The 18,501-nt window shown below is 41.0% G+C and overlaps 1 protein-coding gene across 4 annotated transcripts in view; it reads right to left on the bottom strand.

Annotated features, from left to right (window-relative positions):
• The window catches only part of MYO5A (myosin VA), a 187,291-nt gene that overhangs the window by 116,230 nt on the left and 52,560 nt on the right, over positions 1-18,501 (bottom strand). For all 4 annotated transcript variants that reach the window (XM_014850530.3, XM_044764877.2, XM_014850533.3 and 1 more), the window contains exons 2-3: positions 4,260-4,370; positions 636-807 (exon numbers count right to left, since the gene is read on the bottom strand). In XM_014850530.3, coding sequence (XP_014706016.3) covers positions 636-807; positions 4,260-4,370 — 283 coding nt within the window. The remainder of the gene's footprint in view (positions 1-635; positions 808-4,259; positions 4,371-18,501) is intronic.

Raw genomic sequence — 18,501 nt, 5'->3', positions numbered from 1 at the left:
AAGAATAGTTACTACGAGTCAAGTCAGTCCTGCATCACTAAGTAATTGAGAAAAAGAGAACAGAAAACTTCTTGAACTTGGCACAAAGATACGTCTTTGGACATCTACTCTTCATATGGTAGTTTTGTAAGAGATGAAAATAACTGTCAAATTGTCATTGAATTTGGCACATGACTTTTGTGGGGGAAAAGAATCAAAAGATGCGCCCAGTTCTTTTTATATTGAGCAAAATTATATAAGTTCACAAAAGAACTTATTCAGCATAAAATGCACCTAGCTAATGAACATTGGGAAATCTTTATTTTTCATTTTTGCTGAGGAAGATTGACCCTGAGCTAATATCCACTGCCAAGCTTCCTCTATTTTGCATGTGGCTCACCACCACAACATGGCCACTGACGAGTGGGGTGGGTCTGCACCCAGGAACCAAACCTGGGCTGCCAAAGTGGAGTGTGCCGAACTTAACCACTAGGCCACGGGGCCAGCCCTGGTAAATCATTTTGATAACACTGAAGTAATTTTGTCTCTAAGAGAAAATCTAACCACAGCCTTCTTTCCCCATGCACAATATTTCCATGGCTATGTCCATTAGAGGAAAAAGTTCACAGTCCACTCAGACAGCAAGGCACACTTACCACAATATGTATAAATAAGTTTTGAATCAATAAAGCGGACTCTGAGATTGTGGAGCACAGCAGGCTCATGAAGATAGCTGAGGGCCGTGAGGTCATTTTCACCCACAAGTATGTCAGGGTTTCTTAAGTGAGGCAGTTCCTTGGTCTTTGGATCTAGACGATATTCCAAATCCTGAAAATGCACAAGACACAGCATCTGGATAAGTGATGGCAACAGATGAGAAACAGGTCCGTGTGTTTTGCTTATTCTCTCCTCCTGATTTGCTTCTCAGCTATTAAATGCATTCTTTTCCTGGCATCTTCCAAACCCACAGAAACTGGTGGAAACAGTAAAAAATAAAGAGTCTTCTTTTTCACTAGCTGTGTTAACTCGTATTAACAATTTTTGCTAATATAGTTTGAGAAGTCATAGTCTAGACTTTTTTTTTACCCAGTTACTGGATCAGAAGTTTTTAATCTTTAGTTAAATAAGCTTTGCCTCTGATAAATGACAGGCAGTATAACAGAGTGGTCAAGAGCTTGGCTTTAGCGTCAGATCAACCCGGGTTCAAATCCTGAAACTGGTATTTAATTTTTCTGTGGTCTTGGGGATATTACTTAGCCTAAATCCTTTATTTGAAGAAAGAGCATAATAGAAATAGCTCACAGGGGTGTGGTAAAAATTAAATGAGGCAATGCCTGGCACATGGTACATACTCGAGAACTCCTCAACTCTGAGAGGTCCAAGAATCCCCTCAAATTAGGTGTAATACTTTGTGTGTATGTGCATATGTGTAAATATATACACAGATGTGCACTTTTTTTTGAAAGAGAGTCCACAGTTTTCATCTGATTGTTAATGAGGTACTTGGTCCCCAAATTTAAGAATTACTAGTCACCTTAAAGCCAAGAGAATACGGCTTTATGGCAAAGGCCAGCATGGAAATTGTTACTCAATTATGTATTAAGGGCAAATAACATACAACAAGTGAAAACGGAAAAAAATGCAATTTAATTATAGGGAGGGGCAAGCTGGTTTTGTAAAAAGCCACTTTTGTGGGGCCGGTCCTGTGGCCGAGTGGTTAAGTTCGCACACTCTGCTTCGGTGGCCCAGGGTTCGGATCCCAGGCACGGACATGGCACCACTCATTAGGCCATGTTGAGGTAGCATCCCACATACCACAACTAGAAGGACCCACAACTAAAATATACAACTATGTATTGGGGGGATTTGGGGAGAAAAAAGCCACTTTTGTTAACACTGAAGAGATACACAGAGGTCATATATTCAAATCAGGTTGGAATGATCTATGCTAAATGAGGAGGAAAACTTACAATCTGCCCCTAGATCTCTCTCTGCCTGCTATTAGGGTATAATGTCCTTCCCCAAAGCTCACTGGTCCTTGCAATACACAAAAGCCACTTCTGGCTGTGTGATCTCAGGCAGAACTACTTAATGTCTCTGATCCTTGGCTTCCTTATTTGGAAAATAGCTATAATATCAGCTACCAACCCACAGGTTGCTGTGAGAATTAACATAAGACAATATAGCCCAAAGTGCCTAACATCGTGCCTAACAGAGTAGAGGATCGATAAATGTTGAATAAATTAATCTCTTAGTTTGGCATTCAAGGCCCTTCTAATCTGGCCTAATTTTTCCCTGCCTTCTTCCCAACTAATCTCCCTGTCTCTGCTGTGCTCTCCTGAAATTTATCCTCCATGCTGCCACCAATGAGTCCTTTCTGAAACACAAACCTGGCATCCTTCCTCTGTTTAAAAACACTACAATCACTCTCCAGAGCATCCTAGCCAGAGTCCAAGAGTTTCAGCACGAGCACACAAATGCCCTCTGTGATCTGGTGCCACCCATACTCCTGCCAGTCCCACACTCCCAACCACATGGGACTTGTGTGGGTCCCCAAACGCACACTACTGTGCACGCCTCCCTGCCTTTGCACGTGCTTTTCTGGGTCCCTGAAACACACTCCCCCTCGTCCACTCATTCTTCAGACACTGCCTCTCTGACCTCTTACCTTCACCAGCCCCTGACCACTTCCCGCTGGGTTCTACTTTTGTTTCTTGCTTACGTTTATTATATCACACATCACACTATAAGTACATCTATTTCTCTTACTTGACGTTGATGTCAGAGAGCATACCTTTTGCCACCTCTTAACATAGCATATAGCAGGTATCTTAATATGAACTAGAACACATACCTTTCTCAATCTCCACTCCTGTCAACTTGTTATATTCACTATCTCCAAAGTACATTCCAGCCCTCACAGGTCTACCCCCTTTCTCTCTGTCAATCCAAGTTCTACCTAGCTTTTAATATCCAGTCAAAATCCTCCTCCTCCTTGACGCCTTCCTCGATAAAGCAGCCCACAATGACATTTCCCTCTATCAGGACCCTCGGTCCTTACTCTCCTTACTGGAGAGCAGAGTGGTTATGAGCACAGACCACGAAGGCAGATTTCCTGGCTTTAAGTCCCAGCTTCAGCCCTTGACACCTGTATAACCCTGAGCAAGTCCCAAAGCCTCTGAGCCTCGCTCTTCATCCATAACGTGGTAGTAACAATAGCCCCGCGTCAAAGGACTGCTGTGAGGATTAACTGAGTCATCGCAAATAAAGCACTTAGAATAACAGTTGGCACAGAGTAAGTGCTCAGTACATGTTAACTGTCAGGAGAGTGTTACTCATTTGGTAGTTAATCAGCAATTTACCTTTTGATATCTTCTGTAGTGTGATATTGAACTACTCTTTATATCCTGTGTTTTGTGTAACTTCTCATGCATTTATATCTAGTTTCCCTGGCTAGACTATAAGTTATTTAAAGGAAATTAATGTCACAAACATTTTTAAGAAAACATTGTGACGTGCCTTGTCAAATGCAGAGGGGAGATTTAAAAGGGTGGAAGTAAGACAAGTCCACTCATGCAGTGAACGCAGACGGGAAAGTAGAGAGACACACTTGGTTTTAAGTTTTTCAGGTCACCAGTGAAGTGCTTTATACATAATAACTTCTCAGTAAATACTTTTCAAATGATTAGTTCCAGCAAATATCAAATCTTATACTGGCTCCTTGGATAATGCTTTCTTAGTTAATATGAAATAATTTCCTTTTTTATTTATTTATTTTTTTGGTGAGGAAGATTGGCCCTGAGCTAACATTAGTGGCAATTGTCCTCTGTTTTGTATGTGGGTCACCTCCACAGCATGCCTTGATGAGTGGTGTGCAGGTCCATGCCTGGGATCCAAAACCGCAAAGCCCAGGCTGAAGCAGAGCGCACGAACTTAACCACTATGCCACTAGGCCAGCCCTTAAATAGTTTTAATGTTAGCCTAAACAAAATACAGATAAACAGGCATATCTTTGGGAGGATTAGATGTAAATTTAAACTAATCATAATAAATTCACAGACAAAAATAATGGATTTTTAAAGTATCGGCTATTTTCACTAACCCATTGGGATAGAAAATTGAGTTTGCCATTTTGCCATTTTTATCAATTTAGTAACTAAAAATATTAGATTAATTCAAAATTTACCTTCCAATTGAAGTCAAGTATGCCACAGCAAACTTACACTTTTGAATTCCCTTCACTTTATGCCAACGACAACAAACAAAAGCAAAGTTCCGACCTTTCCTTCCTCGAGGTGAAGCAGAAGGACTTTATCTCCCGGCTTATAATCTTTCAGTAGCTCTGCCGACTTCCAAACTTCCTCAGGATCAGGTATCCAAACCCTGGCAAACTGGAAGACAAAAAGAAAAAAAATATAAACTAGCAAATTGATTATTTTATAATGATACATAAAATATACAATGGATTTATTTATAATGAAACAATTTATGAAAAATAAATCTTGACCAATATGAAACGTAATTTTTAAATTAGGAGATGAAAAGTATTTTAGCCCCAGTAGTACCATCATGTCTACATATTATGAAAAGTATTCTTTGTATTGTAGTAATAACTTCACAATATATGTAAGTCAACTCACGACCCTGTATGTACCGCTTAAAGTTATACAGTGCTGTGTGTCAGTCCTCTCTCAATAAAAATTGGGGGGGGGGGCGGGGCGGGGAGTATGCGCTGAAGAAATAGCTACAATTAAAGTCTAACTTTGCTTTATATAGTACATGCTACCTGAAAATGTAATTATAAGTAAAAATGTACATATAAATCTATTTTTTCACCAAACGTGGGCTTTCCTGGATTTCAAAACATGATTCTGAAGCTCTGGTGTGGTGGCTCTGCCAGTTTCAGCGGCACAGCTAGCTTTTTATGGCAAGATTTACAACTTGAATTTTTCATTGTGGTTTTCATCCTGTGCTCTGCAAAGCCTTCGTGATTTCTCAGGTATTCCTCAGGGGCCATTATGGTGTAGAGAAGACGAGAGTAAGTTTGTGTTTTGGAGCCTGTTTTACATACTGGACATCTGGAATTTTCTTTGAAGAAAGTTCTGTTTCTAATAAAAACTGAGAAAATATTGTTGTCTAGTATTTCGCTTTCATTATTTTATAAAAGATGAGTAAAAATAATAAAAATGGTATATTTGGCCAGCAATAAGCCTGGCCCTCGTAGCCTCAATATCATGAAAGAGATATGGAATCAGCAGGGTTTCCTGAAGCAGCAAATCTTTAGCCTCAACTAGACATTCTCTGGACTTAAGACGATTTTGGACTTCAGGTCAATTTTGAAGAAAAAGAACAAAATATATTAACGTGAATGAAGCCCCCAAACACCACGCTGAAGAGATGCTTTATGACTGCCTGGATTCCTCTGAAAGGAATCTCTCTTTAAAACACAGGTACACTAAACCGTGATGCCCATTTCCAAGAATATATCACAAATGAAAATACTACCACCACCAGTGTTCCTCCACTTCATTTTCTTCAGTACTCTTATTACTACCTGAACTTAGTTCCTGTCATGTCATTGCTTGTTTACTACTTATTATTTCTCTTCCTTCATTAGAACATAAGCTCCATGTCTGTCTTGTTCAACACTATATTGAGTACCTGTGCACCTGGTACACAGCTGGGTACTTAGTATTTGTTGAAAGAATCTCAGAATAAAAGGCATCTCCTTAAACTGAATAAAAACGGTACGATAAAAAACTCAACCATTGGGGCTGGCCCGGTGGCGCAGCCGTTAAGTGTGCACGTTCCGCTTCGGTGGCTCAGTGTTCACCGGTTTGGATCCCAGGTGTGGACATGGCACCACTTGTCAAGCCATGTTGTGGCAGGCATCCCACATATAAAGTAGAGGAAGATGGGGATGGATGTTAGCTCAGGGCCAGTCTTCCTCAGCAAAAAGGCGAGGATTGGCAGCGGATGTTAGCTCAGGACTAATCTTCCTCAAGCAAAACAAAACAAAACTCAACCATTGCTTTATTTTTCTCTTATCATCAGAGACTCAAGCAAATTTTTTGTCTAAACAGTGAGCAGAGGCAAGAGCACTCAAGTAGGTCACGGGCTCTAATCTCAGGGCTACCATATTGGCCTGTTAGCCTTTACTTCAGGCATCTGTAAGACAGGGATGACGGCAGTACTCATCTAGTTTGTCTCAAGTACTTACACACGTAGAAACCTTGCGAAAAGCACAAATCAATATACAAGTACAGGTTGAGATTGTTACTAAGTGTTTTTTTCATAAGAAGTGATTGCTAATGTTATGTGTCAAATATGCTACTGAATTTTTTTTGTAACTTTTCCCCAAGTTACAGAGTCTATAAACTGAGCAACATCTGTACACATTACTAAAATCCTACTCATTCAATAAACATTTCTGCGTACCAACTGCTCCCACTCTGAAGCTCACCTTAGAAAGCCAGTATTTCCATAACTTTCTCTGGAAGGATTTACTGGTTCCAGAAAAGATATGTAATGTATGAGATTCAGAGTCATGAAATGACCTACTACACTGACAAAAGCACAAAAAAGCAAAATGGGTCCAAGTGGGTTTGTAGAAGCATGACTGACATGCTCTAAACACAAGGAGATTTTCAGTTAAATCTAGAAAGAAGTGTCCTGTTCTTTGTCAATAGCAAGCTCCAGCTCAGATTTCCACAAGTATTTTGGAAACAGTAATAAGTAGGTACTTTGCCAAAAGCTAGATTTCCAAGAGCTAGGTGTTAACAACACTTACAGATAGTAGAGAGAGGCTAAGATATTTAAACACCAAATATCACCCTGATATAACCAACTTCTCCTTTATCTTTTTTTTTTTGGCACCTAACAACTGTTGCCAATCTTTTTTTCTGCTTTTTCTCCCCAAATCCTCCCAGTACATAGTTGTATATTTTAGTTGTAGGTCCCTCTAGTTGTGGTATGTGGGAGGCCGCCTCAGCGTATCCTGATGAGCGGTGCCATGTCCGCACCCAGGATCCAAACCGGTGAAACCCTGGGCTGCTGAAGCGGAGCATGCGAACTTAACCACTCGGCCACGGGACCCCATCCCTTATCTTATCTCTATCTCTTGGGAAAGTATCCAGAGAGAAATAGGTCAGAAACCAGTCTCTTACTACCATTGTCTTTTTATGGTTCTTTTCCATCTTAACTGACAAAATCAATGGTGATGCTGTAGAAACAACTGTACCAGAATTGGGTCAATTTGGGAGGTATACATATCTTAGTGGCTGAAACCAAGAGAGTCTCAACCTGTCTATGCCCCTTCCTATTGCCTCTGTCACTTCCAACCCTACTTTCCACTATTCCTCCACACCCCCAGTGAAAATACACATGGCAGCCCTGAGGAAGAGGACTAAACTTGTCTAGCCACATCCAGTGCAAAGACTGCAGGAAGGAAGATGAGGCCCCAAGATCACATGAGAAATCTAGAAATGGGACATGGCACCAAGAGTCAGGCAGGAATCAGAAATAGAAGTGGACGGACATACCCACTAAGTCTGTTCAGGGGCTTCCTGGTGAAACAGAAGGAGTTAGTAAAAGATAACCCTAGCCAAAGTGAATCAGACTGGACACAGCTCCCAGCACGACAAGGGAGGGTCCAACGTCAAAGAACTCAGCTCTGTCAATAGCAAGCTAATTAGCTAATAGAGGGTGAGGCTTTCCTGCAAGTCTCCTCATTTCCTTTTTCTACTAACACTAGTTTTGTCCCTCATTATCTTGTGAGCCCCTTAAATATCTCACTCACGATACCTCAGGCGTAATTTTAGTTTATGGACCTGTCTACCTTCCACACTAGACTGCATACTCCTTAAGACATCTTTGCATCCCCTGTAAGGTTGGCTAAGTTCCTTTCCCACAGTTGGTGGGCAAACATATTTGTGTTAATTTTATTTAACACAGAGGTTGGGCAAGGAAAGGAAAAAAGATAGAGAGCTGGGATGAGAGGCAGCAAAGGCAACTTCACAGGCCCACCTCAGGACTTTTCCTGAAGTTACAAAGCACAGTTGAGATGGGGCAGGAGTCAGAAACGTAGAGAGGAGAGGTTCGTGAAGTACGAGGCAAGGAAAGTGTCAACATTGATGTAGGAACTGGTAGAAGGGAAAGTAAGGATTTTGGATCTGATGTACTGGGACTAAAGCCAAAAAAACTGTGGGAGAGGAAGAAAAGAGAAAAAGGCTTAAAATAGCTAACACTAAAATGTAAACACACCTCAAAGAAGATTTATGACAATCCAAAAGAACACCTGATTAGAAAGGAGAGTAAGGACAAAATGGAGATGGGCTAAATTTTATAGTAACAGTCAAAATCTGAGAAAATAATGCTAGCACAGATTTAAGTTGCATAATAGCTTGCCAGGAAAACACAAACCATCTGTCCTTCTACAACAGAATTTAATGAGGCCTGCCCAGCAGTGATGAGGTCATTCTGACAGTCTAATGGAAAGGCGGGTTCAGGGGACATGCTTGCACTGGTACTCACCAGAGAGGGCCACCAAACAGTGCTGACTCCACCTAACACGGCCCCCACACCTTCTTAGGGGTGACACCCATCCCTGCACACTTCAGGAGGCACCAGTCATCTTTCTTTTTGTATCCTACCACAATGACAACACCCAAGAGCTCCTTGATTAATGCCAATGACTCGCTGGAAGTTTTGCTAACTTGCATTTTCTCAGTCAAGGAACCCTGAGGTGTGGGCACTAAGAGCAGTTGTTTCTGATGCCTCAGACACTTCAGGAACAAGACTGACAGCACCAGCAGAGTAAACGACCAGTCCCCGAATCCCCAAAATTCTGACCCATGTAATTCTCTCTCCTTTCCTGAACTCCCACATACATTATCCGCTTTTCATACAGTACACGTGCACATCTTTCCTAGCTCTCCTTTTACATCATAAGCAGCTTGGCAACATGGAATCTGCTTCAGTTCATTCTTGATATTCCATTGTGAATGCCTGCAAAAATGAATGCTTTATTCAAAATGAATGCTTAATTCAAACAAGCCTATGATAAAAACTAAGTGTCTCTCTAGACTACCAACTGAAGCAGGATAAAATCCTGAATCATCAACAGCCCTTCCTCTGAACCCTGATATTAACACTGATACTCCACACGGTTACTAAGTAACTCACAGAACACTTAGGGCATGTTTTTGGTGTAAAAAATTCAGGAACTACTACCCTAAAGCACATAATAGGCTTTCCAGAAATTTTATTTATATATATATATGTATATATAGATACATGTATACACACACAAATATAGATATATATAAAACAAACACTTGGTCAATGAAAGAATGATATAATGAATTCCCATATGCCCACCACTTAGGTTGAGAAATAGAACATTACCAACACTAGTCAAACTCCCCAATGGAATATATTCTTAAATGTTTCATCTTCCCTCACCATCACTATTCATCAGTCCTGCCAAACTATGGGTTTGCTGTATCCTGTTGCCTCACACTTCCGTGCCTCTGCTTCAGCCATTTCCTCCATCTGGAACACAATCTCTCCCCTTTTTCAGCCAGCAGACTCCTACTTATCCTGCATATCTGTGTTAAAGTACCACCTCCTCTAAGAAGCCTTTCCTGACTTCTCATCATCATTTGGCACTCCATTCTCAACGTCCCCATTACCTCATACAATCTTCCGCTAGAATCCTCATCCCACTAAATGATGACTTTGTGTGCCTATCTCCCTCTAGAGTCTGTGAGCTCCTTGAGAGGTGGGGTGTATCTTATTCATCTTTGTCTTTTCAGCACTTAACATAGGGCCTGCCTATAATAATTTCTTAATAAACTCTTGTTATATGAATGTTCTTGGCCTCAGCCATTAAGCTCTAAGAGGGTAGACTAAAAGAAGTATTGGCAAGAGGCTCCCAGAATCTTCTGAAAGGGTCTGTAATTTCCAGAAATAAAGAAATTTGCAAGCAAAATTAGACAGCTGAGTTAGGTAGGAAATCTTGGTGTGACAGAAGGAAAAAGAGCCAGGCATGTAGGGAGCAGAGAAGTAATGAAAGATCCTTTCCTCTCCCCCATACACAAACCTATACCTCCATCCTCTCATAATTCATGCGGGAATTAGGAGTGGGAAGCTACCCCTCACTTCTAGAACAGAGAGCCCCACTCAACCCTACCACAAATCCTCACTCAGAAGGCAAAGTGTTGCGACCACCACTTCCACCAGCCATCTCCTGGAGCAGCACAGCAGGGAACAGATGGGAAGAAAGGTAAGCTGGAGGATTAGAGCAGGGTAAGGGGCACACAAAAATGGGGGGAAAGAGAAAAGAAGGGTGGAGGTGAACACAGTCGTGTGAAGAGGGTTGGAAGTACACAGCAGAGTGTCCTATGCTCCTGCTACAACTTTATAGCAATGCTGCGGATGAGTGAAATGACAAACACCAACGCTGCTTCATGGAACTTGACAAAGGATGTGAGGAATGAGAGCCAACATTTAGTGAGCACTGTCTCCGTGTCAGTAAAGGCCTAGGTCTTTTACATGGATAATTTCACTCAATCATCACCATAACCCCATTAATAACCCATTTCAGCAGATATTGAGGCTTAGATATTAAAAGTGGTAGAGCTGGGGTTTAAATCTATGTCTATTCTAAAAGCCAAACATTCTTTCCACTCCACCACACTTGCCCCTTGTTAAATCAGTAGATTTCATTAAGAAGAAACTCCCCTGCCCCACTCCAAAGCTGTTTCTCTTGGTAACAGAAATAGCTATTAAACTGGCCCATGTCATCGGGTGAGACTTAAGAATGTGTCATCTAAGACAATGTGTCAAAGCCACAGTAATCAGCCTGGCATCCATCCTGCAGTATTCCAACTGGCTCTGACCACAGAATGAGGTTCTGCCAAAAAATGAGTTTAGGTAATAACAGCAAAAAATAGTCTGAGGGTGCCAAGGACTAAAATTTTAATAAACAAATGATTCCAGGTTCATTTACTCCTACAAATCAACAAATGATAGGTTGATTTAAGATTTTTAATTTTTTTGTAACTCTTGAAGCTACCCTGCATGTACTGTGAAATGTGCATAGTTTAAAAGTAAATCAAGCTCAAGTCAGCTTCCCACAGGCATTTTAAATTCATGATTATTTTAAATTCATGAAGAAAACAGGAACTTTGCAAATTAATGGATACGTTTTGTCACCATCAAGTGGCAAAAACTAAAAAATCTTATTTCTCTAGAATTTTATGTGAGATGGCAGAGTTTTGGAACGAATATTTTTAGACACAGCAGTTCTTAAATATTCCTGTAAAGATTATTTTTGGAATTGGGTCTCACTTTATAAGCACAGTCTTAATATGCACATCAAGAAAAATTACTATTTCCATCTACAATTAGCTAGTGGTATTTGAGGATAAATTACAAAATTCTAAATAGGTAAAATAAAGATAAAAAAACAGAGTCAGTAACAAAGAAAGGAATTATACTTATTGTCTTCATCGCAAGGCTTTTTGTTCAATTAGGATGAAGAAAATTCCCAACTTTCCTCTCCTTTACTTAATTCTTGCAATATTCTTTTTTATTTTTTTTTTTGCTGAGGAAGATTAGCATTGAGCTAACATCTGTGCCACTCTTCCTCTATTTTGTATGTGGGTCACCACCACAGCATGGCTGATGAGTGGTGTCGATCTGTGCCCGGAATCCAAACCCACACATCCAGAATCCAAACACATGACAGGGCTGTCAAAACGGAGTGTGCCAAACTTAACCACCATGCTACAGGGCTGGCCCCTGCAATATTCTTTATAAATAATGTTATTATTAAAGAAGTCACTCATTCAACAAACTGTCTGAAAGAGGTTAAGTAACTGGCCCCAAAGTCACTCAGCAGGATTCAAACCTAGCATGATCTCTGACTTCAAAATGCTTAGGATGTATAAGGAAGAATAAGACGAACATAATCCCAATGAATCACTTTCTCCTGATTGTGAACAAAGTTGCCCAATTAAGCAAAACAACTCACACTTCCGTACTATTTTCAACACTTGCTCTCAATTTACAAAGAAGTATAAAAAAGGGTCATGTTAAATATGCACAGGCCTCTGTATACAGATGTCTTCCTCCTATAAAGAATATCTATCACTCTGATAAATGACTTGGTGCTGAAAGAAGTCATGGGCAATTTTTTAATCTTAAAGAAAATGTCTCAACATCATAAATTTTGAAGGAATCAGAAAATATATACATTAAATGAGACAACACAGATAAGCAGGCACCAGTATGTAGTTCCCTCTTGTGTATAACAGGTGGCTCTCTTTGTTTTGCTCCCAGCTCTGTGGACAGACACTCCTGGCTGAGACCATGGTCTGGTGCTAACTTGGGGCACATGACAGGTCCTTCATGATCTAACCCTGGCCAGCCTCTCCAGTTTCATCTCTTATCATTATCAGCTTGCACTTGACCCTCTAACAACTGCAAACAGCATCTGGTTCCTCCACATCTCTCTCTTTTACTCACATTATCCCCAAGTCTGGCAAACCCTTTCCCCATCCTCAGCACCCATTTAATGCCTATGTGTCCTTGAAGAGCCCACCTTTCAGCAGCATTTGACTGCTGAACTTTAAAACCTACCTGGAACACTCTGCCCGGCCTCTGAGACACCCCATTCTCATGGTTCCCTCCTACCTCTCAAATCACTCCTTTTCAGTTTCTTGTGCCAGGTCCGCCTTCTCCATCCAACCTCTAAATGTTGGAATTGCCCAGATCTCTGAGCTGAGTCTCTTCTCTCTTCTAAAGTAGTATTAAGAGTCTGGGTTTTGTTGTTTACTAGCTCTGTGGCCTTCCTGTGCCTCATCTACAATGAGAGTAATAATAACGCCTATGACATAGAGTTATCATGAGGATTAAATCAGTTAATATATGTGAAGTACTCAGAACAGAATTTAGCACACAGAATGCAGACAATAAGTATTAGCTATCCTCGTTAATATTAATATTATGATTATGATTCCAGATCACTATTATTATTTCTATAGTTACACTGTATCTCACCTACGCTTATGAGTTTAAATACCATTTTTTTCCAAACTTCCATTTGTAGCCTAGACCTTTCTATTGAACTCCAGACCCACAGACCCACATAACCACCTAAGATCTCAATTTAGATGTCTCATAGGCATCTTAAATTTATCAAGTCCAACACAGAACTTCTTTTCTACCTCCCCTTAAATCTGTCCTTCCTGTCGTATCCCCATCTCAGTAACAGATAGGTATCTTTACCCAGCCAGTTAGCTGCTCTTGGGAGAAAACCGATCCTTAGCACCACCCTCTCCTGAACCCCTTCATCAAATCCACCACTAAGTCCTACTGAAACTGGGTACCTGAAGGTTACTGTAGATATTCAATAAGAACGTGATTGTCTTTTGACCTTGTTCCCAACACAGACAGATGAACCCTGTCCGTTTGCTGTTTTCTTGTTTAACTTGAGGGGTGACTCTGGTCTTGAGGATTTGTGAGTTTGTTTCGCAGAAGAAAGAGAATGCCCCGCGGGGAGGTTGCAATCACAGGGTATCGGAGCCCAGAAGCCATTGCACATTGCCCAGGGGCTTATCAGGAGTGACTCCTTTGACCCCTTTGTTTCTCCAAAGCTCCTCCTGCCAAGTCCCTTAGCTCTAAAAAACCCTCTGTTCTCTGTTCTTGTTAAGGTGGATTTGAGCCGACCCATGCTCCCACCTTCTCATTTTGGCCAATTCAAATAAACCTTTCTCCATCTCCAAGCACCAATGTCTCAGTGTTTGGCTTACTGCACATCACTCACACGAACTTGGGATTAAGAGGTTCGGTATCACCACCTCTGATATTCTCCTAACTTCGGTCCACCTCTCTCCACCTCCACGGCCACCACTCCATTCCTATCACCATCATCTCTCACCCTGATGCTGGAAATAGCTCTCTATCAAGCTTTCCCTCCCCCATTCTCTATTCAGCAGCCAGAGTGATATTTTTGAAATGAGAAAATCTGATGATGTCTCACCCTTGCTTAAAACCCTTAATACCTTGGGATAAAACATTCACATAACCCCCTAGAGCCTTGCATTACTTGGCTCCTGCCTCCAAAAGGTTTTAGAGAGCCAGCCTCATCTCATGATAGTCCCCTCTACCCAACTGCTTAGCATCTCTCTCCACCCCGTCAAGGGCCATCTGTACTGGTTTTCCCGCAACTACTTAAACAATCCCTGCTACCTCAAGTCTCAAGACTTTCTCTCACACTTTCTCTTGGCCTGGAACCCTTAGCCTCACTCATTGTGTGACTGATTCCCACTTACCTTTCTCAGGTTGAACACCTGTTATTTGGAAAGATTCTCCCCGACTTCTCCATCTAAATTAAGCCCCTCTGTTATGCTTTCTCACATAATCCCTCACTTTTTTTCACTATAAAATAAACAATTAGGACAGGGACTATGTCTGTTTTGCTCAAAACTAATGCCCAGGGCTAAACATAGTGCCTGCTCTTTAACAGGTGCCTAATAACTACCTCCTGAATAAATGAATGTCCTATTTCATCAACTCTAAGACACCATCGATAATAAGATGCATTCCTAATATGAAAAAACAATTTGCACGTCAGAATTGAGTAAATACAGCAGATCATTATCATACACATTATTCTTACCCACATCTCTGACTCTATGTTATGTTTCTGCATTTTTTTCCTTCTCTTTTCTTCTACTTTTAAAACTTTTGTCTAAAAGAAACTTACAGCCTTTCTTGAATAAGGCAGAATTTTAAAAACAAAATAACCCATTTAAAAAACTCAGTTTAAGTGTTATGACCTCCAGAAAGCCTTCCTTGACCAATAAGTTAAGGTAGAGGCTCCTGCTTGGACTTTCTAGAATATCTGGGTTTCATCTCATCTATTTACTTGCCATATTCCATTATTATTACCTTCTCACAGGTCTGTCTCTTTAACCAGACTGTGACCTCCTTGAGGACAAGATCTATGATTTATCCATTGGCATCACCCCCATACCTGGCCCAGTGCTTAGCAGAGTAGATGCTCAAGAGATGTCTGTAGAATGAATGAATAAATGAATGGATGAGTCTTTAGGAGCCACAGAACTTCCACAGATTTGAAATCTAAAGCAATGTTATGCTAAAACAGAAAGCCAGTCACAGGGGCTGGCCCCGTGGCCAAGTGGTTAAGTTCACATGCTCCCTTTTGGTAGCCTGGGGTTCATGAGTTTGGATCCGGGGCCCAGACCTACACACCGCTCATTAAGCCATACTGTGGCGGCATCCCACATAGAAGAACTACAATGAGTTACAACTGGAATATACAACTATATACTGGGCCTTTGGGGAGAAAGAAAGAAAGGAAGACTGGCAACAGATGTTAGCTCAGGGCCAATCTTCCTCACTAAAAAAACACAAGAGAGATATAGACAGAAAGAAAGCCAGTCACATCAGAGGCCACAGAAGAGAACTGAAATAATTTAATTAGCTACCAACTACAAGAATGAGTGAAAAACAGTAACTCAGTCACCCATGCTTAAAAATAGGTGGCCAGCTTGCCAACATGAAACCGGATTTTTCAATAGGAGGTTACTTTAAAGATGATGAACAGAACATGCATAAACATGAAGGGATTCTAAGTTAGTAAAATGTCTTCAGATCTTTTGGGCTACCTATTCCTCTGCCCATAGCTTGGGTAGACTTTTGATCAACAGAATTCCCATACATAAAAACTGTTAGAACAAACCCCACAATTTCTACTTTGTAGCATTAGTATTCTTAAATGCCAGTATACAACAGGTTAGGCTAATGATATAAGACTGCAGTGTTCATCTGATATATTGAAGGCACAACTAGATGCACGCTGAGTACCAAGGAGGCAGGCACCCCCAGAGCTATCCTAAAGGAAGAGGAGAATCACAGAAGTGGTTTTTGGACCCAAGCCAGCTGCTGGCCATGCCTGCACCTTGATTACGGTGAGACACTTATTAGAAAACCAAGACCCAGAAATAATTAGATATTGAGGTTACGAAATCTCTGACTCAACGATTTTCAAACTTCTAGAGAGACCAAGAGTACACTCTTCTTTCCCCAGCTGTGACAGCCCTAAGGTGCTAAATCGTGCTACTGAATTGTTAAAGATCTTCCAAGTTGAGTGGTTGAGGGTTCTCAATGGGACTGAGAGTATTGACAGGACAATGGGGACAACAGAAAGATCAAAATCAATTGTCACTCTATTTTAGGTTGTAAAAATCTCATAATTCATGAAGTAAAGGCCACTTGTTCTTGAGCAAGAGTTACTCCAACTGTATATGCTGAGAGAGTATTTTGAAAGACAAATGCAGCACAAGCAAGCAGAGATTGTGCAAGAACTTGTGCCTCAGCCTTTTCCTCAGATGTTAAGCTGGCGTCCAGGCACTGACTGGACCACACCCTTACAGCAGATCACAATGAATTTCTCCATAATTAAGAATTTCATTCTGTCTGTGATGACTGAGGAAGGATATTATTTCCTTCTGTCCTTCTATAGCAGCTTCTCACTTAAAAAAAAATCCAGGAGTTTACGTTTTTTTCCTAATACAATAAAAAACTAAAATTTTTAAATATTACAAAACTATCACATCTAAAATTGCTTTCATTTTTTATTATTATACATAGAGTTACTGACCCTTACTCATCTTCTACTAATTTTCTTAGCTATTTAAGCTTCTATTACAGAAAATTTCATCGGTATTTTAGCATGCTTCATATAAAAAGCAGTTCTGTTTTGCTTAATCACTCTACAGCCTTCATAAAAGCTACTCTAAATATATTTTATTTTCAATCTGTATCTTCTATTCACTACCCACAGTGTAAAAAGTACTTCCTTTTATTTGACCTGTAATTACTTCTTTGAAGGTTCAAAAGAAGCCCGAGCTGTTGTTTATGTATGAATAAGTCCATGTTACCCTCTTCATGTGCTTCATAGCTTTCTGAGCTTTTACCAGATAAAAAGTTCACTCCTTATCTTTCAGATTGAAGGGTCCAATTTTTTTGAACAATGCCTCACATCCTCTTACTCATTCTGGCATATTTTTAATCTGAGTTTCCATTTTCTCACTTACAAAATAAAGCTGTCAGACAGTGTAGAATCCAGAGTCGAGGTTCAGAGCATGGCTTCGGAGTCAGAGAGATCCAGTGGCTCCAATACTTTCTAACTGTGTGACCTTGAGCAAATTACCCCACTTCCTTCCTCAGGGTCCTCATCCATAAAACTGGTTACTAATAATACCTGCGTCAGAGAGCTGTTATGCAGATAAATGAGGTAAAGTTTAAAGGCTGTTACACTGTATTGTCACCACTCTACCCCACCCCAACCCCAGATTTAAGCACCTCATTGTGCTTCATCTGAATTCCCTTACTATACTCCACAGTGCACTGTGTGATTTGGCCCCTGCCTTGGGCTTTAACACCATCTCACAGGGTGATATTAATGTCATCCTTCCTCTGAGCCATGGCTGTACCAGTCTTCTCTTGTTCCTAGAATACCCCGAGCTCTTTCCGACTTCAAGGCTGTTACTGTGCCTTTGCGCAGAGCATCCTCCCCTCACCCCACAACTCTTCTTACGGCTGGTTCCCTCTCACTCTTCAGGGCTCAGTTTCGATGTCTTCTTCTCAGAAAAGTCCTCCCTGGCCACCATATAAGTTGCTTTGTTTACTTGGAATTATCTATCTCCCCAACTAGCCTGAAAGCACTATAAGAACAGGGACCACGATTAATTCCAGAACCTAGAACAATGCCTGGTAAGTAGTAGGTATACTACTTACCATGCATGTGTGGAATGACAGTGCTTAGCGTAGTGTTTAGTCAGCTGAAAAGACAGACTAGGACCAGGCTGTGAACGACCCCACAGGCCACCATGTTAGGCAGTTTGGCCTTTATCCTGCAGAAGATGGGGATTCATCAAAGGCTTGTAAGCGGGTAACGAGTGACCAGATGTTTCTAAGAGCCTAGTTCTAATGGGCAATTCTTTAATCATAATCAAAAGCAAAACATGTACAACTTCTACTTGTGATTAGTTGTTCTCTCCCAAGTGATATGTATACTACTGTCGCCTCACACTTTGTCTGCAGACAGGACTTATCCAATATACACATAACAGCTTCCAAAATGTCATTCCTATTAGGCAAAAGGGCTTTGCACTGGAGGGACTGGGAGTCAGCTTCTCCTAAGGGCAGGGGCTGGGAGGGCAGTTCAGCTGGTATTGCCTCATGAATGATGGGAGCTAGAGGCCTGGGCGTAAGGTTGGGGGCAGGGCCAAGGGAGTGGGGACCCTGCAATGAGCTGGCTTTGAGAGAGCAAATAAGTAAGGCACCCTGTTGGCTGACTGAGTCACCTTAAGGGAAAGAACTCTCCCGGCTGCTTCTTAATTGAAGTGTTTGCCTCTGGGCTCCAGGCTGCTTCATTATCCCATTCACCCTTTTTTTAAAGATTTTATTTTTTCCTTTTTCTCCCCA

The sequence above is a fragment of the Equus asinus genome, chromosome 2, assembly GCF_041296235.1.
Source record: "Equus asinus isolate D_3611 breed Donkey chromosome 2, EquAss-T2T_v2, whole genome shotgun sequence".
In the NCBI taxonomy this organism is placed as follows: domain Eukaryota; kingdom Metazoa; phylum Chordata; class Mammalia; order Perissodactyla; family Equidae; genus Equus; species Equus asinus.
Note: the sequence above shows the minus strand (reverse complement) of the source record. Positions and strands in the feature narration are given on the sequence as shown.